At 36.0% G+C, this 26,114-nt stretch overlaps 1 protein-coding gene across 11 annotated transcripts in view; it reads left to right on the forward strand.

The window, feature by feature from the left end:
• Positions 1-26,114, forward strand: part of nrm (neuromusculin) — a 326,404-nt gene that overhangs the window by 250,656 nt on the left and 49,634 nt on the right. For all 11 annotated transcript variants that reach the window (XM_089091978.1, XM_089091975.1, XM_089091971.1 and 8 more), the window contains 3 exons: positions 6,439-6,634; positions 8,033-8,287; positions 25,586-25,837. In XM_089091978.1, coding sequence (XP_088948104.1) covers positions 6,439-6,634; positions 8,033-8,287; positions 25,586-25,837 — 703 coding nt within the window. The remainder of the gene's footprint in view (positions 1-6,438; positions 6,635-8,032; positions 8,288-25,585; positions 25,838-26,114) is intronic.

Raw genomic sequence — 26,114 nt, forward strand, 5'->3', positions numbered from 1 at the left:
AGCAATTATGAGCTGCTCTTTAAAATGTTCAAGCTGCTCTTTAATTTTATTTTATAAAATGGAGCACAGCTTTTTTTTCGGTGGAGAGCAATTATGAGCTGCTCTTTAAAATGTTCAAGCTGCTCTTTAATTTCATTTTTATAAAATGGAGCACAGCTTTTTTTTCGGTGGAGAGCAATTATGAGCTGCTCTTTAAAATGTTCAAGCTGCTCTTTAATTTCATTTTATAAAATGGAGCACAGCTTTTTTTTTCGGTGGAGAGCAATTATGAGCTGCTCTTTAAAATGTTCAAGCTGCTCTTTAATTTCATTTTATAAAATGGAGCACAGCTTTTTTTCGGTGGAGAGCAATTATGAGCTGATCTTTAAAATGTTCAAGCTGCTCTTTAATTTTATTTTATAAAATGGAGCACAGCTTTTTTTTAGGTGGAGAGCAATTATGATCTGCTCTTTAAAATGTTCAAGATGCTCTGTAATTTCATTTTATTAATTGGAGCACAGCTTTTTTTTTCGGTGGAGAGCAATTATGAGCTGCTCTTTAAAATGTTCAAGCTGCTCTTTAATTTCATTTTATAAAATGGAGCTCAGCTTTTTTTTCGGGGGAGAGCAAATATGAGCTGCTCTTTAAAATGTTCAAGCTGCTCGTTAATTTCATTTTATATAATTGAGCACATCTTTTTTTTTCGGTGGAGAGCAATTATGATCTGATCTTTAAAATGTTCAAGCTGGTCTTTAATTTTATTTTATAAAATGGAGCACAGCTTTTTTTTCGGTGGAGAGCAATTATGAGCTGCTCTTTAAAATGTTCAAGCTGCTCTTTAATTTCATTTTATAAAATGGAGCACAGCTTTTTTTTCGGTGGAGAGCAATTATGAGCTGCTCTTTAAAATGTTCAAGCTGCTCTTTAATTTAATTTTATAATATGGAGCACAGCTTTTTTTTTCGGTGGAGAGCACTTATGAGCTGATCTTTAAAATGTTCAAGATGCTCTTTAATTTAATTTTATAAAATGGAGCACAGCTTTTTTTTCGGTGGAGAGCAATTATGAGCTGCTCTTTAAAATGTTCAAGCTGCTCTTTAATTTAATTTTTTTAAATGGAGCACATCTTTTTTTTTCGGTGGAGAGCAATTATGAGCTGCTCTTTAAAATGTTCAAGCTGCTCTTTAATTTTATTTTATAAAATGGAGCACAGCTTTTTTTTCGGTGGAGAGCAATTATGAGCTGCTCTTTAAAATGTTCAAGCTGCTCTTTAATTTAATTTTATAAAATGGATCACAGCTTTTTTTTCGGTGGAGGGCAATTATGAGCTGCTCTTTAAAATGTTCAAGCTGCTCTTTAATTTCATTTTATAAAATGGAGCACAGCTTTTTTTTTCGGTGGAGAGCAATTATGAGCTGCTCTTTAAAATGTTCAAGCTGCTCTTTAATTTTATTTTATAAAATGGAGCACAGCTTTTTTCGGTGGAGAGCAATTATGAGCTGCTCTTTAAAATGTTCAATCTGCTCATTAATTTCATTTTATAAAATGGAGCACAGATTTTTTTTCGGTGGAGAGCAATTATGATCTGCTCTTTAAAATGTTCAAGCTGCTCTTTAATTTCATTTTATAAAATGGAGCACAGCTTTTTTTTTCGGTGGAGAGCAATTATGAGCTGCTCTTTAAAATGTTCAAGCTGCTCTTTAATTTTATTTTATAAAATGGAGAACAGCTTTTTTTTTCGGTGGAGAGCAATTTTGAGCTGCTCTTTAAATTGTTCAAGCTGCTCTTTAATTTGATTTTATAAAATGGAGCACAGCTTTTTTTTCGGTGGAGAGCAATTATGAGCTGCTCTTTAAAATGTTCAAGCTGCTCTTTAATTTTATTTTATAAAATGGAGCACCGCTTTTTTTTTCGGTGGAGAGCAATTATGAGCTGATCTTTAAAATGTTCAAGCTGCTCTTTAATTTCATTTTATAAAATGGAGCACAGCTTTTTTTTTCGGTGGAGAGCAATTATGAGCTGCTCTTTAAAATGTTAAAGCTGCTCTTTAATTTTATTTTATAAATTGGAGCACAGATTTTTTTTCGGTGGAGAGCAATTATGAGCTGCTCTTTAAAATGTTCAAGCTGCTCTTTAATTTCATTTTATAAAATGGAGCACAGCTTTTTTTTCGGTGGAGAGCAAATATGAGCTGCTCTTTAAAATGTTCAAGATGCTCTTTAATTTCATTTTATAAAATGGAGCACAGCTTTTTTTTCGGTGGAGAGCAATTATGAGCTGCTCTTTAAAATTTTAAAGCTGGTCTGTAATTTCATTTTTTAAAATGGAGCACAGCTTTTTTTTTCGGTGGAGAGCAATAATGAGCTGCTCTTTAAAATGTTCAAGCTGCTCTTTAATTTCATTTTATAAAATGGAGCACAGCTTTTTTTTCGGTGGAGAGCAATTATGAGCTGCTCTTTAAAATGTTCAAGCTGCTCTTTAATTTCATTTTATAAAATGGAGCACAGCTTTTTTTCGGTGGAGAGCAATTATGAGCTGCTCTTTAAAATGTTCAAGCTGCTCTTTAATTTCATTTTATAAAATGGAGCACAGCTTTTTTTTCGGTGGAGAGCAATTATGAGCTGCTCTTTAAAATGTTCAAGCTTCTTGTGATAACTCGTCAGAGCTAATCCAGAAAATTCAATTATTCATTTAATTTTTCTTAATTTTGTCATCATTATTCTAACACTCCAGGCCTCAAAGACCTGAAGAAGGTCTTAGAAACTTATAAGGGGTAAAACTGTTTGCTCCAAACGATCATAGGTGGGTGCACCTAAAATTTTATTTGCCACAGGTGATGCCAACTTATTTGCATAATCAATGACTCTATCAGATACATTATCCGTTTAATATTGATTCATGTTTCTTCTTCTTCAATCAATCTTCATAATTTCTTCATTCATTAGTTTAAATCCTGTATTTCTTGAAGTGTATTTACTATGTTTAGATAGTATTGCCCTGGCAAACGTTAGAGGGTATTTATTTCACGACTGTAAATTTCCAGAGCTAGTAGTATTAATGCACAGAGGCACCAATTTTACATAAAGATCAACTAGTGTAATCCCTATTGAATCGGGCAAGGTGTAATCGTGAAATACTAACTTAAATATTCGATTTTCGTAAGCTAATATGTTGCATATGATCCAGAAAATACAAGCCTAATACTTTACTCATTGTTGCATCAACTTATATGGCATTTATATTGGGTCTCCTGGACATTTATATCGGGTGTCTTGAATCGTGAACATCCATAGTCTAAATCCAGTAGGGCACTAGTTTTAAATAAACATCCATTAGAGTAATTTTCTAGATCTTTTATGTTTAGCTAGCGGCAACCGTAAAACACGCACCTAAATATTCAAGCTTCTTAAGCTAATATCTATTTAATTTCTTATTTTGTATTTTGTTAAATGTAAGTTTCCATTAGTTTTTCTTTTTGTTGTTTTGTGTAGCATTTCTATGTTTCATTTGTTTTTTCATATGCTTTTTATCAGCTAATTCGTGCGTTTTTTTCCTGTTGATAAAGGCCACCGGATGTAAAGGTGAAAAATTCAGATTCTTATAATTATTTTGGTATAAATAAGTTTTTGTTTTATTTTCACTGTCTTATTAAACAAAATCAACCTTTTTTTAAATATATTTTCGTTTCAGTAGCTAATATGTTCCATTTTATCCAAAAAATATAAACCTAGTTGCTCATTTATTTAATTTATCCTTAATATTTATCCAACATAAATCCAATCACTTAGCTCAGATGCACCGACAGATGTTAAATCACGGTAGTTTTTCTTGACAGTCACTTTCCTAAACCGCAAAATTCACAGTATAAATACAGTGTGGCACTAATTCCTGCAAATGTTTCATTTTTAGAATATCTGAATTCTTAAGAGTTTATCAGCGGCCTAGAAAGTGGGGAGGCCTGGGAATATCCTGTTCCCATAAAAGTGCTAGTGACAAGCAATCTTAGTATCGGACATTCCGTAGATTGGCTATTTCACTCAAAGATTTTTATTCTGGAATGGAGACAAATTCGAATGCCACCCTGGGAATAAGATGCTTTACCAAGAAAATTTATATATTTTTCCTCTTTTTTCTTATGGAAATCACCATATTTAAGTAGGAACTTTATGAGGGAAATGTATATGAGGAAGAGTAATAATTCTTGATCGTCAGAGATTTTAGTGCTGTTGCAGTGAGTGTAAAATATCATTGTAAACCAAAGTAATTTAGTTTCTTGTTATTATTTTTAGAATTACTATTAAAACTACTACTACTAGCAACTCACCGCAGCACCAGACCACCCTGGGCAAACACCGCTACGCACTCTCCTCCTCCATCCAAATATTTTTAATCCCTCCCACTTTACAACCTCCCAAGAAGTTGACACTCCCTTTACACTTTTTTTTAAGGCATCCGTCCAGCGCGACTGTAGACGACCTGCTTTCTGTTTAGCCCTAGACGGTTGGACGGCAAGGTCAATCTTCTTCAATCTGTCATCCTTCATCCGCAGAATTCCAAGGATGAATAATGAGGGCTTGTTTACCATGCATGACAAAAGTGAAAGAAATATACAAATATACAAAATATATGAGCTTTAGCTCAGTAGCATAGGATATCCAAAAACTGAAACACCAGGGCCATATCCAGGATTTTGTTTGGGGAGGGGGGGAGGGGTTACCCGATTTTTGGGGGAGCATATTTTTTTCTGGTAAGGTTTTGTCTTTACAGGTATTTTTTAGATTAATTTTTGACTCGGTCAGAAATTTCGGGGGGGGGGGTTCAAACCGGGTAACCCCCCCCCCCCCCCCCACCCCATCCCCTCCTGGATACGGCCTTGTAAAACATTATAGGAAATATCACAACTTTGTGAAACTTCAACAGTCACATTTTTCGCAATGAATGTTTCCGTAGCGTAACACTGTAAACTTTGAAGCTTTGATAGACATAGGATTACTTAAATGCCATCTATATGAATCTTCTAAGCTGTTGTGCGCTAACACAGTATATGTTCTTATTTTTATACATTTTCTTCGATTAGAAACAATTTACGTGAAAACAAAGCAATATGAGAAAACTGTCATATTGGCTCTTTTTCTGCTTAGAAAAAGAACAACAAAAAACTGAAGAGTAGTTATATTCCTAATTAACCTTTTTCACAGCCTGGAAGATGGTTTTGTAAGCGCATGTGAACTTACTGTAAAACTGAAAATGGTTCAAAATAATAGAAAAAAGTAATAAAGTAATAAAAAGCAACGTTACAGTTTCAGTTTTTTCTTAAATTAGGGATAAAATAACCTAATTCTCACCTTTTTCGAATAAACATAGCTTCATTAAAATGTTCTTCTGCAGCTGCCTAAATACGGTTTTAAACCGTAATTAAACCGTAAAATTAAAACCGTAATTAAAACCGTAAAACCGAATTAAACGGTAAAACACTGTTTAATTCAAAAATTCATGAAACTCCTTGAGATTTTGACTTTTGTCCACCCGTCTTTCCATATTGTCTTTCCTTATCGTTTTTATTGTCTTTCCTACGTGATCTGCCACTCACTTTAACAACGGTCTTAGAAATTCTTTAAGCAAACTAGAAAGGAAGTGTAAAATGAATGAAAAAAAAACTTTATAAACAAATAGAACCAAATAAAAAATAGTCAGATTTCAGGAATTTGACAGCAGCACTAGATGGAGCTATATTTGTAATATAAGTTAAAAATTAATCTACTTTGTCGCTTTTTCGTTGGAAAAGAGTCAAACTGTAAAATTATCCATGACGGAGTGGCTCGAAAAGCCCGAACCCAGTTATGTCAATTTGTTAGTCCTCGGTGAAACATCGTCAGAAGAAAATTTCAAATGTGTAATTCGATTAGCCTATATAGGTCTATGGACCCCCACCAAATGTTCAGGGGTAAAAATGTGAGCAGGAACTTTTTGGGAGCAAGGGGCAGCTTTGAAATGTCTAAAAATGGGATAGTTCTACGAATGCACGTGAAGACATAAGAGAACCACTAGAATTCAAGATTATGTGGGATACACTTGCTAAGCCTTCGCTATGTGGGATCCTTTGCCATATCCTTGTGAAAATGAATGCTTGTGTTATATTAATTCTATTCTACAGAAAAATAGAGGGTTTACTTTCAAAAATGTTACGAATCGCAAAATCTTCCGTTTTCCCATTGGCTCAAAATTTGCAACGGTCAAAATAGATAAGAACAACAGCTGATAAAAAAAAGGTAGGTCTATATGGTCTCTGTTTCTGACTTACGCTTAAAGATTAATGCAACTGACTCTCAAAAACATGATAAAAGAAATCAACAAATAAAATTAAAGCATAATTCTTAACACGGAAGTAGAGGGCAGCATTTTTTTCTCACTGTAATAAAATAGTTGATACTAAATAACTTATTTTGTTTTGTTTTCTAGATCGAGACACGCTTTCTTCCTCCAGATCCACAATCGAATGACCTGGATTCTATACTTTCTATTCTTCATTGGAATATGACCCACTGGCCAGGGGGTAGACTGGACCGCCTTCATGATAATTCGAATTATACTTGCACCTCAACTGGGAATTCAGTTGGACAAGGAGTTTCTAGTACTACCCACTTCAGAGTGGAATGTAAGCTTACACTAGATAATTTCGGAGACCACACTGCCTTTCCATGACGATAAATAAAAGTTCAACACTAGAATTCTAATAATTGCATTCCCAATGTTTTAAAATTTATGAAGTGAAATCAGCCACGTATTTTAGCCTTAATCTTATCAATAAAAATGAAAATATGTACAAATGAAAAAATGAAAAAATGAAAGAATGCACATCTTATATATTTTATCAGTGCTTACACTATTCCCCAATATTAGGGGATTTTTCCAAATGAAACTTGGTTTCTCCAAATTGCTCTAAAAGTTGGCGTAAATATACAAAGGTTAACATGAAATTGACAAAAATATACAAAGGTTAACAAAAATATACAAAGGTTAACATGATATTTGTTAACCATAATTTCTGTGACAATTTTGGAGAACCTAATTTTCCTTTGGGTAAATTCGGGGAAACCCCGAAAACTCGGGGATAATGGTAGCGCTGCAGTTTATAGGAAAGACAGTGAAACAAAGAAACTAATTCTTTATTAGCATATAAAATTTTAGAGTTCGGTGTGAAAACTGAAAATATGGGCTTGAAAGAAAATTCTGGGTCTTTCATTGTCATTAAAATTATCATTGATTGATCTAAAACGAAGGATTCTGCCTACATCTAGAGAATACTAGGATGAATTGCTAAAGAACTAGTGTATTTTTGGTAGACATTTTAAAAATTATTCATGAAAATTGTATTTTTGAAATCGCAGTTCTTAGGCAGTGCTCAGTTTAGTCAAATATTTTTGTTGCAGTTCAATTCCTGGATAAACGTAATATTTGTATTTCTGGTGCCACCATGGAAGGGGCCCCTTTGAAGAAAATATACCCTAAAAAACGGCTAGGGTGATGATGTAGTTGAGTAATTTGTTTTAGGATGCCCAAAAAGGAATCCTGTTAATCACTAAAAGCTCAGTTTCAATATTTTTGGATTTTGCAAAGTTTTTAATTTCGTTTCTGTGTTTGAGTTCAAAAATGTTCGTTTTTTAGGGTTTAAATCAGTGATTTTCAAAGGGGCTATTCAGTAAATTAGACAAGTTATTTCATATGGGATAAATAAGGACAGTTTCCTGGGCTATACCCCGAGGGCTAAAGGAGTGACAGCCATGCTCTTGATTACCCAAAATTTTTTGGCTATTTTGCACTTTTTAACACTGGTCTTAGGAAAATACTTTTTTTATTCGTAATTGATAAAACAAGATACAAGAGAGGGAGGAGGCACCCCCTACATAGAAGGATAGAGAGGCCAAGATATTAAATATACCATTGTTCTAAGTAGTTGTAGGAGGTTAAAAGAGGGAGTGAACCTTGAATTTGTTATTCATTTAGCTTGTATCTATAATACCTTCAATGTTCTAAGAATTTTTTACTTTTCTAGTCCCGCCTGAGAATATTACCATATCCAAGTACCACGTTGAAATACTAGAAGGGGGTATACCCGAAAAGTTACGATGCCAAGCAAAAGCATACCCTGAAGCCACTTATTTCTGGACCTTCCAAAATGAGACTGTTGCCACTGGAGAAATTCTATTTCTCGATTATCCGATGAACCGAGATAGAACTGGGGATTACTCTTGCGTAGCCCAGAATAGACATGGAAATGCCAGTGTTTCTAGCTTCATTAATGTTCTATGTAAGTTTATTCCTCATCATTTATTTAGCCGTGTTCTTTTGCTCCTAAAGATAAAAGCTTAACTCTCAATTATTTGGTGAGCTGGTGTGGGACTAGGAGCTACTCCTGCATTGCCAAACTTTAATTATTACCAAACATTGCGAAACTTTAGAAAAAAAAAATATGAAAATGTAGATGTTTCTTACTTCCTTAGTTCTTAATGTAAATTAAGTCGTCTCCCTTATTTATCCATTTAGCAAAATTATTTGTGCAATTTTATTTAACTATTAGATTTTGCTATTGGAGAAATATATTTTTTTAACATTCTGTGAGCTGAGACTGGGAACTATTTTCGCATAACCCAGAACAAATATAAAAATTCACATGTTTCTGGCTTCTTTACTGTTTTATATAAGTTATATCCTTCCCATGTACTAAGCCGTTTTATTCAATTCAACTTATTCAGCCATCATAATTTTGTACTTGGCAAATTATATTTTTCAATTAGTTGATGGGATGGGAAGGATCTAGGTGCTGCTCGTGCATCGCTCAGAACTCTTATTAAAATGCAAATGTTTCTTGCTTCCTAATTTTCCTATACAATTAGATCTTTCTCATTTAGTTACCCACTTAACCGCTTTATTTCAGTAATTTTTTCTAATATTTTTTTCTATTGGAGAAAATTTATGCCTTGATTATTTGATGTGCTGATGCAAGACTGGGAAATACTCTTGCATGGTCCAGATCAAACACGTAAAACCAAATGTCTCTTGAATCCTTAATTTTATTTCAGCCATTTTATTTTACCATTATAACTTTCCATTATAGTCCCTTATGTTCTATTTCGTGATTGTTCATAAATTTTCTAGACCCAAATATTCAGCATTATATCCAAATATATGCTAACTATTATCATTTCCAAGCAAGGCCGTACCCAGGAGGAGGGGGGGGGGGGGGTCTACGGAGGTTTGAAACCTTTCCGAAGTGTTTGTCTGACTCGTAAAAATGTAACAAAAATGGATATAAACAAATTTTCTATGTGTTATTTTAGTTTTTTTTGTGTAAACTCCCACCGAAAAAAATCTTTGAGTAAACAACCCTCCGCCCGCCCCCCCGCAAAAAAATCCTGGATACAGCCTTGATTCCAAGTACCACTTTGAAATAGCCAGGTCTGGATTTACTAATAGACCCTGGCCTAGGGGCGCACAATGCCAGGGGGCGTAATAAATTATCACTGAGTGTTTTTTTTTTTCTTAATAAAAATTGGACTGATATGATTTATCGTCAAAGTGCAAGGTCGTTCCACCGCTGCACTGCTTATTCACAGAAAAGTGATTTTAAAACAACACAGGAATTCCGTGGCCACTTATAAATTGTCAGATGTCTCCCAAGAATGGCAGCTGAGAGTTTGGTATCACCTCTCTCTTTCATTACTTTTGACTCATCAGTTGCGTTCTGTTCAGTGCTTCCACCACCCTCAAATTTTCTTATTCCCTCAAAAATCTCGCTAAAACGGAGCGGCAAAAAAACTTTTACCTAGGAGCGCCAAAGGTGTAAATCCGGCTCAGAAGGTGGTACACCCAAAAAAGTTGCAATGGGAATGAAAGACTATCCCAAAGCTGCTTATTTAAATTGTTTCCGTTTATTTCAGCCAATCAAGCTCAGCTATTGAAATTTTTAAATTTTAACTTTTCCCTTTTTGTGTTTTATGTGTGGCTTTACCCAAATTTGTCTTTTCAAAGCCCCAATCAAATACGTTCCTTTTTTTTTACATAAGCGCCTCAACAAATACCTAACTCTAGATTGGATTTTTATTTTATTCCAGCCGTTTTATTTCAGCCCTTTTATTTAGTCATTTGAGAATATATCTCTTGATTATCCGTTAAATCGGAATGAAAGAGGGGATTACTCTTGCATTGTCCAGAACAAACTTTGAAGTGTCACTGTATCTGGCTTGTTTAATTTTCTGTGCAATTTAAATCCTTCCCATTTATTTAGCATGTCAGAAAGCCTAATTAATTTTCTATGTAGTTTAAATCCGTCCCATTTATTTGCTCGCTTTGTTTCAGTCATTTATTTCATTTCACTATTTCGAAAATTGTGTTTCTGGATTACCCAATAAAAGAGACTCGACTGCGAAATACTGTTACACATCCTAGAACAAATATCTGTTTGTCCTTATTCCTAAGCTTACTAATGTTCTATACAAGTTTAATCCCTCCCATCACTAAATCGAGAATTTGCCTCAGCATTGAGGGTTTTCTGTCAAGGAAATCCGGTAAGGGAAATTGTCCAGTTACGTTTCTCAAGAGGGATTGAGTGTTAAATGAACGTAAAGCAATGTGGCAAGTTAGAGCCAAAATTAAACGGGCTTAGAGCCAAAATTAGAGCCAAAATTAAATCCGTTTGTTCTCTCAATATAAAACTGAATCGTGGTGTAGTAATTGAAATTTAAAAGAAATGTTTAGATTGATGATTTTGTGAAGTAAATCAGCTCATTCAGATCTAATATAGCTCTTGCCGGTATCTGATGGTGTTATGTCTGGATAACTTAGCAAGGCAACATAAAATTTACTTAAATTTTCTTGTAAATTTTATAGTTGGTCTTGCAAAGTTTGTTTGACTAAGTCAACAAAATGTTGACACTCCATGTGGCCTAGGACAGAATATCTTGTTTATATTTTTCATCGCATATTGTTTCCTGTTGTATTTTCAAACATTAATATACTTAATAAAAAATTTATTGCTGAGACTAATATGTGACTCGAGTAAAGCGACAATTTAGTTGGTCCGTTGGCCCAGCATAAAAGCTTTAAATCGCCCACTTCTTCCAAGAAAACTTCAATGATTTATGATTTCCCAATGTTTTATGATACACCAATACCAACAATAGATTCATTTTGACATGGATCTCACCTAGCCCATGGATCTTGCCGTTCTGGGGGGCCTGCTTTTCATAATTCTCTGTTGTAGTTCTCATAATATTATTACTAAAATATTAATTTTCATCATATTTTGGAATATTTCATAAGCTAATTATCTTCAAGTGTAAGAGAAACCGGTTTTTAAAACAAATTTTCCATTCAATTCCCTACTTTGTGTGAGAATTTCTGTCAGGAAAATCTCATAAGGGAAATTATATAGGTAAGTTGCTCGAGAGGAGTTGAGTCAACTGAACATAAGACCAACATGGGTAGTGAGGGCCAAAACTTAATGCTGTAGATTGATCCCTCAACATGAAACTGAATCACCGTACAGAAACTTAAATATAGACGATAAGTATATAGAAGTAAGTATAGCTGCTCGTTAAGATCCATTATAACTCTTTCCATTACTCGATGTTTTTTTTTGTCAGGGAAATTTGGTAAGGGAATATAAAAATTACAGTACTTGTATATTATAGCGACCACACTGTTGTTCTTAATCTGTTGTAAGACCGGTTTATCTGTTTGCACTTAGAGATAATCAGCTGAGCATGTGTGAGACAAAAAACTATGCAGGTATATTTTAATTAAATATCTGATATATAGAGTTTGTTAGATTATGTATTTAATATAATGCGCTCTGGGCGGCCTGCTTTTCATAATTCTATTGTAGTTTCCATAATATTGCTACTAAAGTATTAAATTTTCATCATATTTTGGTATATTTAATAAGCTAATTATCTCCAAGTGCACAAAGAGAAACCGGTTTTTACAACAGATCAAGAACAACGGCGTGGTCGCTATAATACACAAGTACCAAAATTACTTAAGAAATTTACAAAATAACAAATTTACAAATCAGACACATTGTTGGATACAGGCCAAATATTCATGTAGCTTTTCTAATTTTTCCTGTTGGTCATTGACCTGTTTCTCTTACGGGTCATAGACCCGTTGCATGTTTATCTACGCTTGAATCTCTTTTAGGTTTTAGAAAATCCCCAAAATCTTATTCGTGTTCTTCATCGTGTGTTATCGTATCTTTCCTAACATTGAGCCACTTAAATAAAAAATTACAGAATGAGACTGGTATCTGCCTCCAGGGAAGCAACGATTTAGCGTTTATAGCAAAGAGTTTGCCCTCATTAAGGCCTTAATATTGCCCACCCCTTCACCTAAAAAAATCAATATTTAACAATTTTCTTATTCATTCCTACATTTTCCTTCTAACCTAATAGTCTGTGATGATTTTCTGTCGTAGAAAATCGTAAGAGGAACTATGTAGGTACATTTATCAAGAAGAAATGAGTGTCAAATGTTCATAAGACCAAAAAGGGAAGTTAGGGCCAAAATTTATTGTTCTGAGTCACTCCCTCAACATGAAACTGAATCAAAGTATATTAATATGAATATATGCAAAATATTTAGATTGATGATCCTGCCCAAGTAAACCAACTCTTTGAGATATCATTAAATTATTGTCGTTGAAATAATAGGTATAGTTTTAAATGATAGTTTGAAATAAATTAGATTGAATTTGAATTAATTTTTATGGTCTAATGAATTTGAAAGAATAAAGAGTGAAAGAAGGCATACATTTTTCGTGTGTACTGGGGGTGCTACTGCAATTCTCTTAGGGGGGGGGGGAATTTGAAAAAGAACTGGTTCTTCAGGGTAAGTTTGTGGTAATCTAAACTAATAATTATATCCTGAGTGGCCGTCCTAACAGTGTAACAAATAGTTGCAAAAGAGATGCGTAAAAGAAAATGGAAGTGTATGAAAGTTTTATTCAGCTTGCTGAATAGCTCACTCATTTAAAAATAAATAAAGCTAACACTGAATCCTTCAGTCACTGTTTTGGAAGAATATTTTAATCCAACCGATTTAAGAATATTTATAAAAGGGCTGTAATAAATGCTTCTAAGTAAAAGCAATGGAGAAGATGTATTTCACCGTAACAAAGAACTAATTTTATCACCTCTATTTTAATTTACTTTGGTAACTAGGCTTCATGCTCTAAAGCCTGTAAAAAGGGGAGAGACATTTCATTTTGTCAGGCTTTTTAAGTCTCTTTTATGATTTGAGAATGACAGAAAAGGCTCTATGGAGGGTTTCTAAATTCAAATTGAGAGCCATTACAGAATATATTCTTTCCATTTAGGGACATTGTATTTAAATGGTAATTGGACTCATCTCAACACTTTTGTAATTGAAAGTTGTGAAATTATTGGAAATACTTTCAGAGGTGCTTATATCTTCAATTCAATGTGCGCGAATAATTTCACCGTCGCAGTAAAAACCAAAATGACGAACCGTTTAGGGCAATTAGATGAAAATATGTGAAAATCACAGATATTTATTTTGGTTTTTGTGATAAAAAAAGTAGTGAGGATTTGGTTGTTATAGTAGTTATTGCACTGGGAGTGTACTCTTAAATTTGCAAGACTTTTAAAAGCCAGTATAGCAGCTTAGGAAGGTCCTTTTTGCGATTTTTTAAATTAATAAAAATATATTGCATAAAAAAATAGTGGTGTTAAATATTTTTGCGCTGAAATAGAGATATTTTAAATATGAAAGTTATAGTAACACCTATTGAATTAAGGGTGTATTTTTTTCAGAAAATTTTTGCCTGAATTAGTCCCTCACTGATTTCTGGCTTTAATTTAAACCTTTTACTCAAGTTTTGTTGTTTGGACTTCCAGAAATACTGTGTATTCTTTTAGGTAAGTTCGTAATCTGAACAGACATTAATGGCATGTCGCATTTTTGAATGCAGCATAAGACCCCCATTTGGTAATTCATATAAAACTTAGAAATATTTGTTAAAATCCACAACAACTAAAATCCTTGAAAAAAACCTAAAGAATTACCGCATAAAAACTGATGGCGGTAGAAAAATTCTGATCGAATATTCCAATTCAGAATCGAATTTATCTTGGAATGACATGTTTTTGGTATTAGGAAAACAATTTTCTAAAAAAAATTACCTTTAAGTTTATTTTGCCTAGAGTAAGAGACATTTCAAATCAAAATCCTTTTGGCTACCATGACTTTTGAATTGAAATTCACTGCATAATTAATTACCTTCAAACAAGCCCATTAAACCGCATATTGACTGGTTTCAAAACTTTTATAATTAGATATGGAAAATTCCTATCAGTGGAAACTGGAATATTGGAATTTCTAATAGATAATAAATCTTTTGATAGAAATAAAAACTTTGAATGTGCTTTCCAGTTCGTGAAAATCGAGGTAGCTGTGAAAGTGAACTTTTGTTTAAAACTGATGCGTTCTTGGTCAAATTGAACATTTATATGACGTGGGAGGGTTTCGCTGGAGTGCAATGGATTGAAGCCATTACCCTTATAAAATGCAGTCAGTTTAGAGAATGGGTTAGTGAATCATATTTGACTTTGAGATTGGAAACAAAAAGTAATGTTATTACAAATTAAGTAATTCAAGTTAAAAGGCTATTACAAATCCAGAAAACTAAATTGGCCAAAATACCTGTTTTTTGGAAGATTTATAAATGGCATCCGCAAATATGTATTTATGAGTTTTCCTTATGACATTTTACAAGTTTTCAGTTTCATGTCATTCTAAAACATGTAAAAAAATTGAAAAAAATTAGCATGTCAAAAAATTAAAAAAAAGTTAAAAAAAAACTTAAAAAAATTCCATGCAAAAGAAACATAAATGGATCATTTACAAGTTAACTGTTTGGAGGAAATTCATTGGGAACTAAGAACCAAAAAATTTACCTTGCAAACTTACAAAATCCTACTTTCGTTTTCAAGCTACTCCCTCCTGCTCTATTAAACTTGGATATGGTCCCTTACATGTCATGTTATTTATCCTCCACCATACCCTAGGTATGATATTGATGCAGAATTTCTTTCTGCTGTATAGTAGGGTTCTTGAGATATTGAGGTGTGATATCGTATTTTAGATTTAAGCGTCTATTGCGTTATTTTTATTTATTTCCCCCATTTTAGGAAAATCGGTTGGTTTGAATTGGAAAAGGTTCTGCTATGAGCCTGCCCCTGTTATATCATCAATAGCTGGAAATATACCTTCTTTATCTGACCAGTTGATTATTCATGATCAGCATTGTAAGAGATTATAATGAATATATTATAATGAATATAATTTTGAAAAAGAAGAAGTACCTAGCGATTTTAGGAAAACTTTAATTAAAATCCTTGATAAGAAAGGTGATAAGAGGGAGTATGATAATTATAGAGGTATTAACCTGGTTTCTGTTGGAAGCAATTTACTTAGTATGATGATGCTCTGTAGACTCAGAGATGCTGTAGATAATGTTTTAAGAGAAAAACAGTATGGTTTTGGTAAGGGGAGAAGATGCGTCGACCAAGTTTTTACCTTTGACTTAGTGTGGGAAATCTTTCTTTTAACCCCTGTTTTAATCTATATAGGGGCTTGTCTAATTTAGTGAAAAGTAATAATAAGGATCCTTTGTCGTTGAACAATAGCACGAGTAAGATGAATGGGGCTTAAATAAAAACTGTAATACTTTTCTCATCAATCTTATTGCTAAGTTACAAGTTCTGAATGGCTGTATGTTTGAAAGATAAGGGAGGCGTGGTCTCTTCTAATCATCTTATATCTGTTAATTAGGGGGCTGATAAGGGATAGGAGGGCACGGTCTCTTCTAATCGCCTGCCATATGAAGTAAGACCAGGTGACAGCTGAATTCGTATATATGCTTTTTTAGGTATTGAACCCTTATGACCCGTATTGCACCAATTAAGGTGTGGGTTTCTTGTTACATGGAAGATTACCTGGGTGTCCTCAACAACTTGACAATATTTCATTTTGTATCCTGTATAGACTTGTGACTACTAAAAACATTAAATTTCTTCAAGACTTTCGCAATCGAAAGGAAATAAAAAAAACTTTCGGATTGAAAGCCCAGTCTCTCCAGTAATGAGATCCTATAGATATATAAACCGGACATATTTATGAGCTGTTGATCGTATTTCATTCAGGAGAAATGGAAAAGGATTGTTCTTAAATGAACCTTTCATGGCTTTTGAAAATTACAAAAAACCAGATAAAAGGAATTTCTCGCAACCTTCTAAAATGTATAATTACAAGATCTTCAAATATGTAGCGATCTTCATATTTCTTCAAATAGATCTGCAAGAAATCCTTTATGATCTGTATACACAATCATGCATCTCAGCCAGGTATGTTCTGCTGCCTTGTAAATAAGCATTACCTCTAATATAGTTTTATCAAGACTGGTCTTTTATGAACATTAAATAAAAAAAAAGTTTTTTTTAACTGAAAGTAAGGAACGACATTAAAACTTGAAACGAACAGAAATTATTCCGTATATGAAAGGGGCTGTCCCCTCCTCAACGCCTCGCTCTTTACGCTAAAGTTTTTTATTGTTTTAAAAAAATAGAGTTGTGAGAAAGTCAAACTTCTCACAGCTCTATGGATGTAGCTAAACGCTTTCCTAGAAATCCCCATACACTAAGAGTAAGGGTTTAGTTTACGGGTCGAATCGATTTAAAAATCGTTAAAACGAGAACGGAGGGAAATCCTGACATTCGCGAGCAGGGGCGTAATTTTTCCAAAATTCTGTGGGGGATAAAGCTGGAACCGATTTTGCCAAGTCAAGTGAAGATGACCAAATGGAAAACGAAAATGAGCCATATAATATCATAAAGGCGCCTAAGAAAGAACGATGTGGGCACAATGTGTTTTTTTTTTTTTTTGGGTTTCTTTTTTTTTCTCCATACCCGGGTACTTCGTATCGAAGGAGTTGTCGTAGAAAGTTCGAAAAGGGCTCGTTTGATTGGAAATTAGAGTGGCTTGTGCCCTTTTTAATAGTCGGAAGTTATTGGAGGGCAACTAGCCCCCCCACGCCCATTTTCCCCCCAAACATATCCAATCAATATTTTGAGATGGCCATTTTGTTCAGCGTAGTTGATTTCCAGATAGAAAATATCTTTTTGAGGAGGACACTCCCCACAACCCACGGGGCAAGGGTTTTAAGTTATGCCCTGAGGGCATATAAGGTTTTTATAGAAGGCGTTGTCGTAGAAACTACAAAAAAGGCTCATTCGATTGGAAATTCAAATGGCTAGTGCCCTTTTTAATAGTCGAAAGTGATTGGAGGGTAACTAGTCCCCCCCCCCACGCCCATCATTCCCCCAAATACATCCAAAAAAAATTTTGAGATAGCCATTTTGTTCAGTGTAGTTGATTTCCTGATAGAAAAAATCTTTTTGTGGAGGACACTCCCCCACAACCCTCGGGGCAATATTTTAAGTTATGCTCTGGGGGCATATAAGGTTTTTATAGAAGGCGTTGTCGTAGAAACTTCAAAAAAGGCTCATTCGACTGGAAATTCAAAGGGCTAGTGCATTTTTAATAGTCTCGAGTGATTGGAGGGCAACTAGCCCCCCCCACGCCCATCTTTCCCCCAAACACATCCAATAAAAATTTTTATATAACCATTTTGTTCAGCGTAGTTTATTTCCAGATAGAAAATATCTTTTTGAGGAGGACACTCCCCCACAACCCTCGGGGCAAGGGTTTTAAGTTATGCCCTGGAGGCATATAAGGTTTTTATAGAAGGCGTTGTCGTAGAAACTTCAAAAAAGGCTCATTCGATTGGACATTCAAAGGGCTAGTGCCCGTTTTAATAGTCAAAAGTGATTGGAGGGCAACTAGCCCCCCCCTGCTCCCATCCTTCCCCAAAACACATCCAATCAAAATTTTGAGACAGCCATTTTGTTCAGAGTAGTTGGTTTCCAGACAGAAAATATGTTTTTGAGGAGGACACTTCCCTACAACCCTCGGGGCAAGGGTTTTACGTTATACCCTGGGGGTATATAAGGTTTATATAGAAGGCGTTGTCGTAGAAACTTCAAGAAAGGTTCATCCGATTTGAAATTCAAAGGGCTAGTACCCTTTTTAATAGTCGAAAGTGATTGGAGGGCAAATAGCCCCCCCCCCCCCACGCCAAATCATTCCCCCAACCACATCCAATCAAAATTTTGAGATAGCCATTTTGTTCAGCATACTTGATTTCCAGATAGAAAATATATTTTTGAGGAGGAAGCTCCCCCAAAACCCTCAGGGCAAGGGTTTTAAGTTATACCCTGGGGGCATATAAGGTTTTTATAGAAGGCGTTGTCGTACAAACTTCAAAACAGGCTCACTCGATTGGAAATTCAAAGGGCTAGTGCATTTTTGAATTGTCGAAAGTGATTGGAGGGCAACTAGCCCCCCCCCCCCACGCCCATCATTCCCCTAAACACATCCAATCAAAATTTTGATATAGCCATTTTTTCAGCGTAGTTGATTTCCAAACAGAAAATATCTTTTTGTGGAGGACCCTCCCCCAAAACCCTCGGGGCAAGGGTTTTAAGTTATGCCCTAGGGGCATATAAGATTTTTATAGAAGGTGCTGTCGTAGAAACTTAAAAAAAGGCTCATTCAATTGGAATTCAAAGAGCTAGTGCACTTTTCAATAGTCGAAAGTGATTGGAGGGCAACTAGCCCCCCCCCACACCCAACATTCCCCAAAAACATATCCAATCAAAATTTTCATATAGCCATTTGGTTCAGCGTAGTTGATTTCCACATAGAAAATATCTTTTTGAGGAGGACACTCCCCCACAACCCTCGGGGCAAGGGTTTTAAGTTACGCCCTGGGGGCATATAAGGTTTTTAAAGAAGGTGTTGTCGTAGAAACTTAAAAAAAGCCTCATTCGATTGGAAATTCAAAGGGCTAGTGCCCGTTTTAATAGTCAAAAGTGCTTGAAGGGCAATTAGCCCCCCCCCCCCCCCGCGCCCATCATTCCCCTAAACACATCCAATCAAAATATTGAGATAGCCATTTGTCCAGCGTAGTTGATTTCCAGATAGAAAATATGTTTTCGAGGAGGACACTCCCCCACAACCCTCAGGACAAGGATTTTAAGTTATACCCTGGGGGCATATAAGGTTTTTATAGAAGGCGTTGTCGTAGAAACTTCAAAACAGGCTCATTCGATTGGAATTCAAAGGGCTAGTGCATTTTTTAATAGTCGAAAGTGATTGGAGGGCAACTAGCCCCCCCCCCCCCCACGCCTATCATTCCCACAAACACATCCAATCAAAATTTTGATAAAGCCATTTGGTTCAGCGTAGTTGGTTTCTAGATAGAAAATACGTTTTGAGGAGGATACTCCCCCACAACCCTCAGGACAAGGGTTTTGTGTTATGCCCTGGGGGTATATGAGGTTTTTTATAGAAGGCGTTGTCGTAAAAACTTAAAAACAGGCTCATTAGATTGGAAATTCTAAGTGCTAGTACCCTTTTCTAATAGTCGAAAGTGATTGGAGGGCAACTAGCCCCCCCCCCCCCCACGCCCATCATTCCCCCAAACACATCCAATCAAAATATTGAGATAACCATTTGTCCAGCGTAGTTGATTTCCAGATAGAAATTATGTTTTTGCGGAGGAAACTCCCCAAGAACCCTCAGGGCAAGGGTTTTAAGTTATACCCTGGGGGCATATAAGGTTTTTAAAGAAGGTATTGTCGTAGAAACTTCAAAACAGGCTCATTCGATTGGAATTCAAAGGGCTAGTGCATTTTTTAATAGTCGAAAGTGATTGGAGGGCAACTCGCCCCCCCCCCACGCCCATCATTCTCCCAAACACATCCAATCAAAATTTTGATATAGCCATTTGGTACAGCGTAGTTGATTTCTAGATAGAAAATTTGTTTTTGAGGAGGATACTCACCCACGACCCCTAATTCAAGGGTTGAATACTATGCTACGGGTACATATAAAGTTTTTATAGACAGCATTGCTACAGAAGGTTCTAAACAGACTCTTCCGAAGGGAAACACGCTGGATTGGTACTCGACTTCGTAGTTAGAAGTGAGTGAAATGTAACACACCCCCTCCCCCACTCCCATAATTTTCCCCAACACATCCAATTAAAAGTTTGAGAATGCCATTTTGTTCAGCGTACTTGATTTCCATATAGAAAATATGTTTTCGAGGAGGACACTCTCCCACAACCCTCGGGGCAAGGGTTTTAAGTTATGCCCTGGGGGCATATAAGGTTTTTATAGAAGGCGTTGTCGTAGAAACTTCAAAAAAGGCTCATTCGATTGGAAATTCAAAGGGCTAGTACATTTTTTAATAGTCGAAAGTGATTGTTGGGCAACTAGCCCCCTACCCACGCCCATCATTCCCCCAAACACATCCAATCAAAATTTTGATATAGCCATTTTGTTCAGTGTAGTTGAATTCCATATAGAAAATATATTTTTGTGGAGGACACTCCCCCATAACCCTCGGGGCAAGGGTTTTAAGTTTTGCCCTGGGGGCATATAAGGTTTTTATAGAAGGCGATGTCATAGAAACTTCAAAAAAGGCTCATTCGATTGTAAATTCAAAGGGCTAGTGCATTTTTTAATTGTCGAAAGTGATTGGAGGGAAACTAGCCCCCCCCCCCCACGCCTATTATTCCCCCAAACATATCCAATCAAAATTGGGATATAGCCATTTGGTTCAGTTTAGTTGATTTCCTTATAGAAAATATCTTTTTGTGGAGGACACTCCCCCACAACCCTCGGGGCAAGGGTTTTAAGTTATGCCCTGGGGGCATATAAGGTTTTTATAGAAGGTTTTTATAGAAATTCAATTGGCTAGTGCCCGTTTTAATAGGCGACAGTGATTGGAGGGCAACTAGCCCCCACCCCCGTGCCCATCATTCCCCCAAACACATCCAATCAAAATTTTGAGATAGCCATTTTGCCCAGCGTAATTGATTTCCAGATAGAAAATATGTTTTTGAGGAGGACACTTCCCTACAACCCTCGGGGCAAGGGTTTTAAGTTATGCCCTGGGGTATATGAGGTTTTTATAGAAGGTGTTGTCGTAGAAACTTCAAGAAAGGTTCATTCGATTGGAAATTCAAAGGGCTAGTACCCTTTTCTAATAGTCGAAAGTGATTGGAAGGCAACTAGCTCCCCCACGCCCATCATTCCCCCAAACACATCCAATCAACATTTAGAGATAATAATTTTGGTCAGGTTAGTGGATATCCAGATAGAAAATATGTTTTCAATCTGTTAACTCCCTAACAACCCTCGGGTCAAGGGGTTTAAATTATGCCTGGTGGCAATTATGGTTTTTATAGAAGGTGTTGTCATAAAAAATTCTAAGAGGTCTCATTCATTTCGAAACTCAAGTGGCTAGTGACCTTTTTAATAGTCGAAAGTGATTTGAGTGCAACTAGCCCCCCCCCCCCTCACGCTCTTCCTTCCCCCAAACACATCCAATCAAAATTTTGAGATTGCTATTTTGTTCAGCGTAGTTGATTTCCAGATAGAAAATATGTTTTTGAGGAGAACACTCCCCGCATCCCTCAGGGCAAGGGTCTTAAGTTATGCCCTGGGGGTATATAAGGTTTTTAAAGAAGGTGTTGTCGTAGAAACTTCAATAAAAGCTCATTCGACTGGAAATTCAAAGGGCTAGTGCCCTTTTTAATAGTCGAAAGTGATTGGAGGGCAACTAGCCCCCTCCCCCACTCCCATCATTCCCCCAAACACATCCAATCAAAATTTTGAGACAGGCATTTTGTTCAGCGTAGTTGATTTCCAGAAATAAAATATGTTTTTGAGAAACACACTTCCCTACAACCCTCGGGGCAAGGGTTTTACGTTATACCCTGGGGGTATATAAGGTTTTTATAGAAGGCGTTGTCGTAAAAACTTCAAGAAAGGTTCATTCAATTTGAAATTCAAAGGGCTAGTACCCTTTTCTAATAGTCGAAAGTGATTGGAGGGCAACTAGCCCCCCCCCCCCCCGCCCATCATTCCGCCAAACACATCCAATCAAAATTTTGAGATAGCCATTTTGTTCAACGTACTTGATTTCCATATAGAAAATGTGTTTTCGAGGAGGGAACTCCCCCACAACCCTCGGAGCAAGGGTTGTAAATTATGCCCTGGGGGCATATAAGGTTTTTATAGAAGGCGATGTCGTAGAAACTTCAAAAAAGGCTCATTCGATTGGAAATTCAAAGCACTAGTGCATTTTCTAATAGTCGAAAGTTATTGGAGGGCAACTAGCCCCCTCCCCACGCCCATCATTCCCCCAAACACATCCAATCAAAATTTGGAGATAACCATTTGGTTCAGTGTAGTTGATTTCCATATAGAAAATATCTTTTCGTGGAGGACACTCCCCCACAAGCCTCAGAGCAAGGGTTTTGAGTTATGCCCTGGGGGCATATAATGTTTTTATAGAAGGCGTTGTCATAGAAACTTCAAAAAAGGCTCATTCGATTGGAAATTCAAGGGGCTAGTGCTCGTTTTAATAGTCTAAAGTTATTGGAGGGTAACTAGCCCCCCCCCCCCCCACCCGCGCCCATCATTCCCCCAAACACATCCAATCAAAATTTTTTTATAGCCATTTTGTCCAGCGTAGTTTATTTCCAGATAGAAAATATGTTTTTGAGGAGGACACTTCCCTACAACCCTCGGGGCAAGGGTTTTAAGTTATGCCTAGGGGGTATATGAGGTTTTTACAGAAGGCGCGGTCGTAGAAACTTCAAGAAAGGTTAATTCGATTTGAAATTCAAAGGGCTAGTACCCTTTTCTAATAGTCGAAAGTGATTGGAGGGCAACTAGCCCTCCCCCCCCACGCCCATCATTCCCCCAAACACAGCCAATCAAAATTTTGAGATAGCCATTTTGTTCAGCGTACTTGATATCCAGATAGAAAATATGTTTTAGAGGAGGACACTTCCCCACAACCCTCAGGGCAAGGGTTTTAAGTTATACCCTGGGGGCATAAAAGGTTTTTATAGAAGGCGTCGGCGTAGAAACTTCAAAACAGGTTCATTCAATTGGAAATTCAAAGGGCTAGTACCGTTTTTAATAGTCGAATGTGATTTGAGTGCAACTAGCCCCCCCCCCTCCCCTCACGCTCTTCATTCCCCCAAACACATCCGCTCAAAATTTTGAGGTAGCTATTTTGTTCAAGGTATATGTTTTCCAAGGCTAAAATATGTTGGCGAAAAGGTTCGTCTCTCGCAATTACCAAGACGAGTGTTTTCAGTTGTGTCCGGAGAGCAAGGAATGTTCTTATAAAAAGCGTAGTTGTAAAAGCTTCAATATAGGCTCCTTCATTTGGAAGTTCTAATGGTTACTGCCCTCTATAATATTCGAAAATGATTTGAGGGCAACTAGCCCCCCCCCCACACCCATCATTCCCCCAAATACATTCAACAAATTTTGAGATAGTCATTTTGTTCAAGGTAGTTGATTTCCAGATAGAAAATATTTTTTTGAGGAGGACACTCTCCCACAACGCTCAGGGCAAGGATTATAAGTTATGCCCTGGGGGTATATAAGGTTTTTATTGAAATCTTTGCCATAGAAACTTGAAAAAGGGCTCATTCGATTTGAAGTTCAAAGGACTAGTACTCTTTTTAATAGTCAAAAGTTATTTGAGGGCAACTAACCCCCTTCTCTCGCCCACCTGTTCAAAAAACACATCTAATCAAAATTTTTAGATAGCCTTTTTATTCAACGTAGTTAAAAGTTTTGGAAATTAGGTCCTTAAGGATGACAACCCCTCCCCCGACAGCCCTCAGGGCAGGGGCTATAAGATTTTATTGAAAACGTTGTCGTAGAAACTTCAAAAGGGCTCATTCAATTGGAAATTGGAAGGGCTAGTGCAATTTTAATAGTTGAAAGTGATTGGATAGCGACTGACGCCCCTCTCACGCCCACCATTTTCCCAAACACATCTAATCAAAATTTTGAGATATCCATTTTGTTCAACGTAGTTGAAAGTTCTGGAAATTAGGTCTTTTAGGACGATAAACCCCTCAGAGCCCTCAGTGCAAGGGTTGTAAGTAATGCCCTGGGGGCATATAAGGTTTATATAGAAAGTTGTTGTATATGATTTATAGAATAGATTTTAGTCTTCCTCAAACCAATTTTTATATGTTTAAAAACTAAATGTTGACTTAAGATTAAATTAAAATGCACTGTGATAATGCTAATTCCCAATAAGACATCTCAGCAGTATCCCAAGAACGACTGAGAGTATTATGTTCAAACGTTCGGGGCTACTTCTGGTGTTGAAATTTAACCAAATCCAAATAGCGTAAGTGTATCCAAGCTATCAAAGAAAGTAAACAGATTTTTTTGCGAATGGTATCAAGTTTTCCATTACAGGTCAACTAGAGGAGCTATGAAACTAAATTAAACAGTACTATTTGTGTCCAGATTTTTAAAAGGGTGTATGCTGTTAAAAATTGCTGAAAATTTTTCTCCAGCATACAAATAGCAGGACGAATTGTAAGTTATTAAAAAAAACGAAAAGATTTAAAGAGTCACATTCTTTTCCATCGTAAAAAAACTATCAATATAAAATGAAATTAAATTAATTAAAAAAAAACTTTTTCCAGAAAATAAATTGTTACAAGAAAAGTAAAGAACTCCCGTGAAACTACCACAAATCAGCATTGATAAATAAATGAAAGCCAAAACGAACAGAAATTACAATAATTAACCGAGTCAAACTCAAAACGAGCAGAAATTAACATAAGTTGGGCGCTAAACCCCAAGGCCAGAACAAAATTTGCACTTTACTGAAAAAATACAAATGAAAGTGCATTGTCAGTTGAATATACATATACCGATATTTAGTAATCAAAATGTTAATATTACTTGATTTATTAAAGTTATAAAAGTAAAAACATTTATATTTTTTCAGTAAAGTGCAAATTTTGTTTTGACCTTGGGAAGGCAAAGGGGTTTTCACAGCTGCTTAAAACCAAAATATATTTTTCCAGGTAATAAAATTAGATACACCAATCGTTGCTATTCACCATTCTTTATTGACCCATGAAATTGGAGATTAGCATAGACGTCTATTTTTGTTTTATTTTTTGGGATTATAAGCGAGTAAGCAGCGTCTTTTTCTATATGATGTCGCTGATATGTACACGGGGGGGGGTCTAAGATTTCCATGATTTTTCCACACTTTCCCATATATTTTCACATAATACACAATTTTTAACGGTTAGATAAAATCCCCCCCCCCTGTCAGCAGAATAAGTTCCTATCTGCATGACTGGGCTGAAGCTTGATCAACTCAGGTTTTAACTGCACTAACGTGTTATTTTATACACTATTGTGCGGTCACCGTGTAACAGCGCAAAGAACGACGCCGCACCTCGAATCTATAAAGATTGTGGCTCAAAGCTACCTGTGGCAAGATCTTATCCTTCGAGGAGTGTTGACCTTTGTAGCCTAGAAACTAACGCAGTCTTGTGCTGTGAAGGCTTGCATATTTTTTACTATATTTTCTAACATATTTTCTTATTTAATTTCAGTTAAACCCGAATGTGCAATTACGCAACGAGAAATCGAAAGTCAGACTCGCCTGATCTGCGACGTGACTGCGAATCCACGTGATGTAAGCTTTACTTGGCTCTTTCAAAATACCACCCTCCATGAAGGCGTCACTAGCCGTGGACTACAAAGTGTTTTCACACTAGACCACGGTGTTTCACCTTTGGGAACGTATAGTTGTTACGCCAAGAATGATGTTGGAACATCAATACCTTGTGAAATAGATGTCACTGGTAAGTGATTCATTGGTATCTGTTAATTTTGACAAGCAGAGAGATATACAGAGAAAAAAAAATTGTAGTCCAACCTGGGATGAGACATAACGAAGGACAGGGACTATATGTCTTTTCTACGGAAAAAAGATCTAAGTCCAACCATGACAAAACCAAAAAATTAAATTTTGAAAAATAAAGGATCTATAGTTAGTAGGAAGAAAAAGAAGAACAATGACACGAATGTTTGGCAACATATTATGTTACGAGGCACCTTGAACGTTGAGAAAGAAAGAAT

The sequence above is a fragment of the Artemia sp. Qi Xiang Cuo genome, chromosome 7, assembly GCF_049724085.1.
Source record: "Artemia sp. Qi Xiang Cuo chromosome 7, ASM4972408v1, whole genome shotgun sequence".
Lineage (NCBI taxonomy): Eukaryota > Metazoa > Arthropoda > Branchiopoda > Anostraca > Artemiidae > Artemia > Artemia sp. Qi Xiang Cuo.